General features: G+C 42.2%; 1 protein-coding gene across 2 annotated transcripts; it reads right to left on the minus strand.

The window, feature by feature from the left end:
* Positions 1-287: 287 nt before the first annotated feature.
* Positions 288-9,382, minus strand: LOC133381259 (zinc finger protein 501-like). Of its 2 annotated transcripts, XM_061620140.1 has the most exons (3): positions 9,225-9,382; positions 8,389-8,550; positions 288-2,410 (listed from the first exon to the last, which is right to left on the minus strand). In XM_061620140.1, the coding sequence occupies exon 3, from the start codon at positions 2,318-2,320 to the stop codon at positions 1,121-1,123; it is 1,200 nt and encodes a 399-aa protein (XP_061476124.1). In that variant the 5' UTR covers positions 2,321-2,410; positions 8,389-8,550; positions 9,225-9,382; the 3' UTR covers positions 288-1,120. The 2 variants fall into 2 exon arrangements, with proteins under 2 accessions (XP_061476124.1, XP_061476126.1); XM_061620142.1 differs by lacking the exon at positions 8,389-8,550.
* Positions 9,383-10,453: the final 1,071 nt, after the last annotated feature.

Raw genomic sequence — 10,453 nt, forward strand, 5'->3', positions numbered from 1 at the left:
TGATTGCTGACAGCTGGAATAATGTAGGGCCCCACTTTCCAGCGGTTTTTGCTTTTCGGCCGGGGCCTGGAATGTAACCCGCCGTATGAGTGGGGTCCTACTGTATTTGGTTTGGAAAGATTTCCTTTAAATACCAGAGAACGGTACCTGGTTATGAAAGACAGAGGTATGATAATATCGAAGAGAAATCCCCAGCACATTACTGTATCTTGAGGAAGGGAGAAATAAGGATCAGTATATGAAAATAATTATTACTTGAAAAACAAAACAGAATATGGATATGTAAACTTAACTTTATTCAGAAGAACAATGTGCAATTCAGTTGTTATAAACAATAATGATGGCATCCAAGACTAGTAACAATTTTAACTATTATGTAACTCTACTTTCATATACCCCTTCCACCAGTCCAAACTAGTTAAAACTCTGCTACATTACAGCTATACAGTCATTTATCCTAAATATTAAGAAAAAAAGACAAGAAAGAATATGATAACTTCCTATGCCAGCAAGGATTCAAAGGAACCAGTTGAATGTAGGGTCCTAGGATCCAGAAGAACAGAGATGAAGGGAAAAGGTTGGAAGAATAAAATATTGAAATTTAAACCTCACCTGAGAATAAGAAAAAATATTAAAACAAGAAATGTATGTAAATAAAACGGAGAAAAACAAACCTGTTCAAATATGAGCGAAAGCTCCAGCCCCAAGGACCGGCTTAGAGGACAATGGCCACAAAGAGCCTCAAACCTGAAGAAGGGAGAGCTTCAAAGCAAGAAGAGAAGAGATGCCTGGAAGAGAAGACAACAAACAAAGTTGGGCTGCAAAGGCCCCAGAACAAGCAAAACGCAAGTAGGAAAACCTGGAGTTTAGCAAAGAAGCAGTAAACAGTTCCCAATTCAAATCATTTATATGACTCTTCCCTTGTATGGATTATTTGATGTCCCTTAAGCATTTATAAGGTTTGTCCCCTGTGTGACTCCTGTGATGTGAAGTAAGGCTGCCACTCTGACTGAAGGTCTTTCCACACTTCAGGCATTCATAACGCTTTTCCCCTCTGTGAGTTCTGTGATGCAAAGTAAGGTTGCTACTGACACTGAAGCTTTTTCCACACTCCAAGCATTTATAAGGTTTGTCCCGTGTGAGTCCTTTGATGTATAGAAAGGTTGCCTCTTTGACTGAAACACTTTCCACACTCCAAGCATTTATGAGGTTTGATCCCAGTATGAGTTGTTTGATGAGAAGTAAGGTGGCTACTCTGACTGAAGCTCTTTCCACACTCCAAGCATTTATAAGGTTTGTCTCCTGTGTGAGTCCTGTGATGTGAAGTAAGGTTGCCACTCCTACTGAAGCTCTTTCCACACTCCAAGCATTTATAAGGTTTGTCTCCTGTGTGCGTTCTGTGATGCGAAGTAAGGTTGCCACTCCTACTGAAGCTCTTTCCACACTCCAAGCATTTATAAGGTTTGTCCCCTGTGTGTGTTCTGTGATGCGAAGTAAGGTGGCCACTCCTACTGAAGCTCTTTCCACACGCCAAGCATTTATAAGGTTTGTCCCCTGTGTGTGTTCTGTGATGCGAAGTAAGGTGGCCACTCCTACTGAAGCTCTTTCCACACTCCAAGCATTTATAAGGTTTGTTCCCTGTGTGAGTTCTTTGATGCTTAGTAAGGCTGCTACTCTCACTGAAGCTCTTTCCACACTCCAAGCATTTATAAGGTTTGTCCCCTGTGTGTGTTCTGTGATGCGAAGTAAGGTGGCCACTCCTACTGAAGCTCTTTCCACACTCCAAGCATTTATAAGGTTTGTCCCCTGTGTGTGTTCTGTGATGCGAAGTAAGGCTGCTACTCTCACTGAAGCTCTTTCCACACTCCAAGCATTTATAAGGTTTCTCCCCTGTGTGTGTTCGGTGATGCGAAGTAAGGTTGCTACTCTGACTGAAGCTCTTTCCACACTCTAAGCATTTGTAAGGTTTGTCCCCTGTGTGAGTTCTGTGATGCTTAGTAAGGTTGCTACTCTCACTGAAGCTCTTTCCACACTCTAAGCATTTGTAAGGTTTGTCCCCTGTGTGAGTTCTGTGATGCGAAGTAAGGCTGCTACTCTGACTGAAGCTCTTTCCATACTCTAAGCATATATAAGGTTTCCCTCCTGAATGCAATCTTTGATGTGAGGTAAGATCTGAGCTGTACTGAAATCTCTTTTCACATTCCAAGCATTCGTACTTCAATTCAGTTTCCTGTTGAATTTTATATGCAGCATCCTGAGAGGTTTCTGGATTCATATCCTGGGGGCTGTGTTTGTCTCCCCTCTTGTCTCTTTGCTCCATCTTGACTCCTCATTTCTGTTCCTGCATCTGCTCCTCAGTTTTTTCCAGTGATACTTCTGATGGCTCTCCCTCAGTCTTGACCCCCGTCTCCTGATGGAATGAAAAAGAAGGGTGATGAAATCCTGTGAATATATTATGATTTGTACTTTGAAAACATATTTTTGGGACATCTGTTGATATCAGAGTTTAACTGCGAAAGCTCAAGGCCTTGTACACAGCTATTTCAGCAGTAGCTGCTAGGTAATAGGCTGTGAAAAGAGATGGTGCGAGATGATTGTGACAAAAATTTGCTCTCTTGTTCCTCCGTTTAAGGTGGGCAGCCCAGTGCTTATGCACAGCTGGAATTTACAAACCTAAAATGGATCCTGTCTGACAGGAATATGGCCCTTTCCTCTGCCCAGAGGGCATCTCACAACCCCTCTCTCCCTTCATCCCATAATGTTAGACCCCTGTTACATGCACTACATGAGTTGAGCTTTAATTCATCCAAGGGAGGCCAGTGCCCCTCAAACCTATATGGGAGGAAATATCCTTAAAAGGTGGGCTGTGATAACCAGCCTTTGTTCCCCATCCACCATAAGGAAAAAGCCTGCAGTTGACCGGTCAAACAGCTTTACACCTGAGAGGCCCAATATTATGGAGGTAAGTAGCGACTTGATAATAGAGCGAAAGAGCTTCTTTTGTTTCAAGATTCGGCTTTGAGCAATTTGCTCCTTTTCCTTTCTCTGTTGTTCTTGACGATCATTTTATAATTGGACATCTGGTCTCTGTGGGTCTGGTGGCCAAACTCTCAGGATATTCAGACATCCCATGTGCCTTGGACACTTGGGTTCCCCACTACTGAGTAAAAGGATTTTCAGGTGCTAAAGAAAAGGTGACTCTTCAGATTGTTGCCAGCGATAGAGGGAGCGTGCTGGCTTTGGGCCTTACAGTAAGTTAAAGGCAGCTCTGGCTGGGAAGTGCAGGGTGTGCTGTCCCTAGGATCCCAGAATTCTGAGTACTAAATTGGGGCCCTGAGAGTCTTCCTGTCTGGGAAAAAGGGGTGTAGGAAATGGTGGCAGCTCTACTGGATAATTTGAAATGCATAGTGGGTCAGATTTGCGAAGCAGGTGTGCCAGGAAGGGAATACAGTAGGGCCCCGCTTTACCGCGTTCCGCTCCAAGGCGTTCTGCTGATGCGGCGGCTTTCGTTTTTAATTTAAAAGCTATTTTTTTTCTCTTTTGCGCCGTTTTGCAACGTTTTTGCGCAATGCAGCCCATTAAAGTCAATGGGGTTCCACTTTATGGTGTTTGCCGCTTTACAGCGGGGGTCCAGAACGGAACCCGCTGTATAAGCAGGGCCCTACTGTAAGAAGACTATCCTGAACCTCACCTTCTTTTTTTTTTTCAATTAATTTTTATTCAAATTTTCAAAACCAAAACAATACAAAAAGAACAAAACACAAATCAATAACTAATACAATAATATATATATATATATATATATATATATATATATATATATATATTGACTTCCGATTTGTCATAGTTCAGCTATAAATCTATAATATATAACAAACCTATCTCTTAATAGATTATAAAATCACCTTCCTCCAGCGGTTATCTTAGTTGGTTTCAAATCTCATTAACATCATATCATTTTAATCTTCCACAAAAAGTCAAAGAGAAGTTTCCAATCCTTGAGATATATGTCAATCAATTTTTTTTTCTAACTAAACATGTCAAATAATCCAACTCATCAAGTCTACTAAGTCCAGTAATTTCAAATCGCTCTTCTGTCATTATCCTTATTGGGTCCATCTTCCATCTTCCATCTTTACGCACCCAAAAATCTTGCTGTCATAGTCATATAATAAAAGTCTGATAGGAATTTCCTCCATCACAGATATTTTCTTGCCATCAATTCCGAACGTATCACTGAAGTATTGTTGCAAAGCCGCATCTCTGTTCCTCTTTTCCACATGATACACTAGTACATCTCTTGAAGATTTTTCCATTGATACAAAACAGGGATTAATTCTGTTAACTTTCTCCATTTCAAGTTCCATCAAATCCTTCCAGTCCAGGAATTTTTTTGAACCGATAATATCTTTATCTCCAATCTCTTCAATTCCTTCAGGGACAGCGCTGAGTTCCAAACTGTAATATTTGTCTCCAGGATCCGTCACAGCCAGGAAATCCAAATCTTTTTTCATGTCCATATTTAATCCAATCTCCATAGTTTGAACCTTGCCTTTAATTTCTCTTTCATCCTTTTTTGGTTTTCCAGATCTATCTTTATTCTCCTTTCTCATAGAATCCTGAATTTCTTTCAGCTCCTGTCTCATTTCGTGAAATTCAATTCTCCACGCTTGTCTATTATTTCTCAGTTCTTGTTTTATTGAGTTAATCCCATTCATTATTTTCTGAAACATGTCTAAAGATAAAGTCCCTTCTTGTACATCCATGATCTTCTTAATTGTCATTCTTAAAGCCAAAGGAACAAAACTCCTTCAATTTTCAATGTCCCAAGCAAAGAGCAGCTTATTTCTTTAACCAGTTACAAAGGAGTTAATCTTTCCAACCAACTGGCGTCACACGCTAGACAGCCCTTATCTCTTATATGCCCAGAAGTGCAAAAACAGCTTTAGTTCACAGCGTCCAAATAACTAGTAGCAGAGAGAATGAGCAGATTCGTCAAAAAAAAAAGTAGATCAGGAAAAATAGTCCCAGACATATATTACACAAAAGTCTTATAAATCAAAAAGATTTTTCTTTTCTCTTCCAATCAGAAATCCCTCATCCGTGTAATCTTTAAAATGCTATTTTCTATGTCAGCTTTTTGCAATAAAAGAAAGATAGGCTATTTTTATTTTCTTCCCTCTTAGTTCCGTGAGTAAAAAAGGAAAGTCTTAACTCACCTAGGTTATCTTAATTGCTGTTACTTTGACAAATCTCTTTAGCTGTATAGATAAGAAAGTTATAAGAGTAGACAGGAGGATGCTTGCCTGTTAATCCGTTATTCTTTAAAGAAAAAAAAACGGGTCACTTATTCAGCTGAGCTAGCATATAAATCCTCGCTCCGTCTGAGCTGCTGGAAGACTTTCTTTCACAGACAATTCTGACGAATTCCAGACTCCAACAATCACAACAAAGCTGTGTGGGAAATCTCACGTTTCTTCCTTATCCGGAAGAAATTATCCCCAGTCAGAAAAGACCCTTCTGACTGAATTTAAAACTGAAAAAGTTTCATCCAAGACGGGAGCCCGTCTCAGAGCTGCACAGGCGGAGGGATCCTCCTGGGAAGTCCCTGAACCTCACCTTCTGTCCGAACAATCATTTTTAATATTTGTAGACAGGGCCTGGATCGTGGAAATTCATTTTGATTGGTCTGGGATACAATAGGTTCTGATTGGCTGGTTGCTCCAGAAACTGAAGGATGGGCAGTTAAATGGGAAAGGCAATTGGCAAAGGCAGTTGATGAGGGAGTTGTTAGGTAGAGGCCAGAGACAGCTGACCCAAAAGTGGAGAACAGAGGCCTGAACATTAAGCTATTTGTCCCCAATGTGCTAACAATCTTTGGCTGATGAAGATCGGAAGCCATGGCTGTTTGAGGCTGAGAGGCTTACCACAGGAAGGTTACAGGTGGGTTGTTCTGACCAACTCAAGAGTCCAAGCCACCAGAAGTTCAACTAGAGGAGATCTGGAGTTAAAGGAAGGTTGTTCCCAGCAGCTGGACCAGGTTGTCGGTGAATTTGGCTGGGGTGGAAATTTAGGGAATTTGTCCCTAAGGGAAAAGACACTTAGAAGCAGGGGTCAGCAGCAGTATCTCCTGAGTCTTTAGAAACTGTCATCAAGCACCTTTAAGACCCCAATCAGTATTCCCTTATGCACATAAAATCCCTGTACTTCAACCTATTTCCAGGGTGTCCATCTCATGCCTAACCCTCTTCTATGAAGCTACTCGGAGGTTTTAAAGACCTTCTATGGGAATGGTGGCAGTGGAAAAGGGTCATATTGAGAACTCTTGAGTTATTGTGGTAGGGAGTTCCATAGACCCTAAACATAAAAATTAAAGAAACACAAATACCTTAACTAGGGTCATACAAAGTGAGGCTGAGGAAACTATTACTTGATAGGTAGTGAGACCTGATTCTCTACAAGCAACAAGGAAGAAAAGAAACATCTGAGCAGCAAATAAAACTGAATTTGTTACTACAGGGAATTCCAGTACTTTAAAATGATACTGACAATTTCTTTTGTTTTAAAGCACCTTTAAAAGAGGGAGAGAAGAGACACACCCGAGCGAGAGAGATATCAATGAGACCTGCTTTAGTTACGGAAGTTGGAATTCTGGTTAGATAGAAAGGTTGTTAGCAGTCATTTACAAACTGTGTGCCAAGGGGAAATTAATTAATAACCTGATTGCGAGTTTTATTTTATTTTTAAACATTTACGCTGCCTTTTAAGGTAAAGCACCCTCCCAAGTGGTCTCACATAAACATAAAAGGTATTAAACATTGTTTCAATAAAATACCATAATTTCAAACAGTACTTAAGCGAATTTGAAAAATCCCAATTAAGAAGTCCCTAAGATTAACTAAGCTATTAATAACACAGTTCAAAGCAGCAGAAAACAAAAATCAATAATCCAGCATCTCAAATAAGAGCAATTTGAAACAACTGGATCTTCAATGCCTGTTAAAAAACTGAAACAAAGCCAGCCACATACATAGATTGAGAAGGATACCCAAGTATTCTACAAGTGAAGGGCCTGCACGGAAAAAGCCCAATCTCTAGTATCTGCCAATCTTATTATCATTTATAATTGCATTTACATCCTGCCCGTCCTCCCAGAAGGAGTCTAGAATGGGAGGGCTATCGCACCATATTCATAACAAATGTCAGCTTGAGGAAAGCTAAGCTATGGAGCTCCTTGCCCAAGGTAAATGCAATTGCAAAGAAACCAGCAATTTTCACAAATGGATTGGTAGAAAATGTCACTAATTGCCAGCAGATTATGCCATTGTTTACTTCCTTCTGCCAACATTTTCTGACTAACTCTGCCCCTGCACCAGCATTTTGTGATTGGTGGGCCTCAGTAATATTTAGGTGTCTCAAGTGAGCCCTGGGGATAGGAAAGTTTGGGAACCCCTGTGCTAGCTAATGTTGATGGGGAAACACCTCTTATTCTACAATTTAGTCCTGAACACAGAGCAGTCCGATCATACTTCTGAGCATATTTCTCCTCTTTTGCAAAACCCTGGACAAAGAGGTCTTCTCCATCTCCTTCCAGGCAGGAGATGAGGTTAGGTTTAAAATTCAGATGTCCTCTTTCAAGCAAAATACATATAGATATGACTCTGCCTTAAACAGTGAAAATCTACTGGCCTACCCAGGAGTAGCCAGCTGGGAGGGGTGCCGGCCATCAGCCCTCCTGGCAATGACATTGGTGCCACCTACCGTAAGCGAGAGAGGCAAGGCGATGGGGAAGTCAGGGCTCTGTGGGCACACTGGGGGAGCCAATCCAGTACTCCTCCTGGTGTGCCCACACAGCCCCAACTACCTGCTGCCTTGCCCCTTCCCCCCCTTGATAGCTACTCCTGTGTCTACCCACCTTAATTCAGTATCCTTGATTTATTGTATTTATTTTATTTATTGTATTTATACACTGTGCTTGTTTTATCTTTTATGTACACCGCCCAGAGAGCCTTCAGGCTTAGGGCGGTATATAAATTAAAATAAATAAATAAATCCTTAGCTCCCGCCACCTGCATCCCAACAAGAGACCTGCCTGACAACAAAAAACAGAATCAAGATAAATAACTCAGGGCAGATGCGTCCGTTTCCTAAGATGGCTACCATTATGAGAGGCAGTATGGGGAAAACAAGCAGGGAGAGTGCTGTTGCACTCATGTTCTGCTTATGGGCTTCCCATGGGCACCTGGCTGGCCACTGTGAAAACAGAATCCCGGACTACACAAGCCTTTGGTTATATCCAGCTGGTCTCTTCTTATGTTCTTATGCGCAGGGTAAGTCCATCAGCACCCTTCTAATGACCTCATTGGTAACACCACCAAGAATTCATACCTTCCATAGCTATTGATTAAGGGCAAAAGAATCTTTGTCCAGCGAGGTTGCCATCTCATGAATCTCCTGCATGACCTCCTTGCATAGAGTTCTCTGGCCTGGATCTCACTGAGCCTATTCCTCCTTAGTAAAATGCAAGGACATCTCAAAGGTCACAAGTGCCTGGAAGAAGAAAATAATTGCTTTCCTCATAAACTCTCCCAGGCAGGGCATGGACATCATCTGCCCTCCTCTCACACTCTGAAGAGAGACGGGGCAAACAGAATATTTCCCTTCAATGTTCAAATATAATCTAAAGTCCAGATGGCATCTACATGGGAGGTCTTAAAACAACCCAGATGTGTCATTGCTGATCTTCTAACAAAAATATGTACTTTCTCCCAGAGACCTGCTACCATATGGGCTGGCAAATGTATTACAATTTAAAAGTAAAAGAACACAGCAGGTATCCTGGAAATCAGAGGCCTCTAAGCTTAGTATCTGTTTCGGGAAAAGTAGTGGAAAATATTCTTAAAGACAGAATTACCAAACATGGAGCAGAGCTTAGCAATCGTGGGATACGAGGGAATATCAGTAAGTGTTTAAAGATCAGGAAGGAGAGAGCAGGAATAAATGAATAGTTCTCCCAATGGAGGGATATAAGCGGGGGCCCCAATCACCAGTATTAGGACCTGACCTCTTAAACTTGTTCCTAAAGGATACAGCTTTGGGGTGAGAGGTGAGGTAACCAAGTTTACTGTGGATATCAAATTGTTCAGGGGAGTTAAAACAAATAGGGATTGTGAAGAACTCCAAAAGGAAGTCTCCGAACAGACTTGGGGCCTGTCCAAACTCACCTGGATAATCCTCATTTTCCCTAATCGCCATGTGATTGGGTAGTCCACACTTCGCCTGTTTATTCTCTGTTTTCGCTGTTTTCAAATGTAAAAAAAAAGGCTGGTTTTGCAACCACACATCCAACACATTATTTCCGGGTTTTCCCAAAGTCCAACCTCTAACTCCGCCCCTAAGAGCCAATTGGTCCACAGATTATAATTTGTGTTCTCCCGCCCCCTCCCCCCCCCCCCCGCACCAACGCACACTAACGCAGGGGCTTGTACGCAAGAGCGGGAAATTTGAATTTGGTTCAAGTTTCAGTTCCTGTAATGGAGGACGAGCGAGGGAACTAGCGGAGGGTAAGCGAGCAAACGGGCGTGAGCCAAAAGAAATCCCCGGCCAGGCAGGGTGGGAGTTGCAATGGAAGCAACATGCCATCCACAGCCCCCTCGCTTACCCGGGATGGGAGGGGAGGGGAGGGGATGGGATGGGATGGGGGGTGGAGAAAAAAGCCTGCTTTGGTTGATGCCACCTTTCAGTTACGACGCTGCAGTTGGTTCCTAGTTCCCAGTTCCTTATTTGCTGTAAAGTTCAAAACACTAAAAAAGAAGAAAAGTTGACACCTACAGCAGCTTCAAGCAAAACTGAACATGTGTCTGGACCCCAAAATATATGGTGGGGTTCCCTGTATGATATATCCCTGTGATCGGAGGACTCTCCCTGTCAAGAATAACAATACATTTATGCAATCAAAACCCTCAGGCTCTGATATTATCATAAATACATAATGATGTCATAACATCATAAAAAATAACTAACTGGGGGTGCCCACCCCAAAATCTGCTCTGGCCCAGGACAAATCATATACCCCAGGAAAGAGGAAGGTTTGCTCTACGAGATGCCATTGTGTTCCAGCTGGCCCAGAGCTTCTGCTGGGCACAGGGCACCCAAGGGAGCATCTATGCAACATCAAAATAGACAAAAACAACCAGAAAATAATAATAAATGTGGGTGCACAGCCCAAAATCTGCTCTGGGCCAGGACTGCACAGGCTTCTCATAGCGGACACCCTCCCCTTTTCTGGGGTATATGATTTGTCCTGGCCCAGAGCAGATTTTGGGGTTTGGGATCCCCAGTTACTTAGCTTTCCCTGTATGTTTTTGTCTGCTTTGGTTTTGCATAGATACCCTCCTACGTGTGCTGCGACCAACATGAGCTCTGGCCCAGGCGGGACGCAGTGGCATCTCAT

This window comes from Rhineura floridana, chromosome 3, assembly GCF_030035675.1.
Source record: "Rhineura floridana isolate rRhiFlo1 chromosome 3, rRhiFlo1.hap2, whole genome shotgun sequence".
NCBI lineage: Eukaryota > Metazoa > Chordata > Lepidosauria > Squamata > Rhineuridae > Rhineura > Rhineura floridana.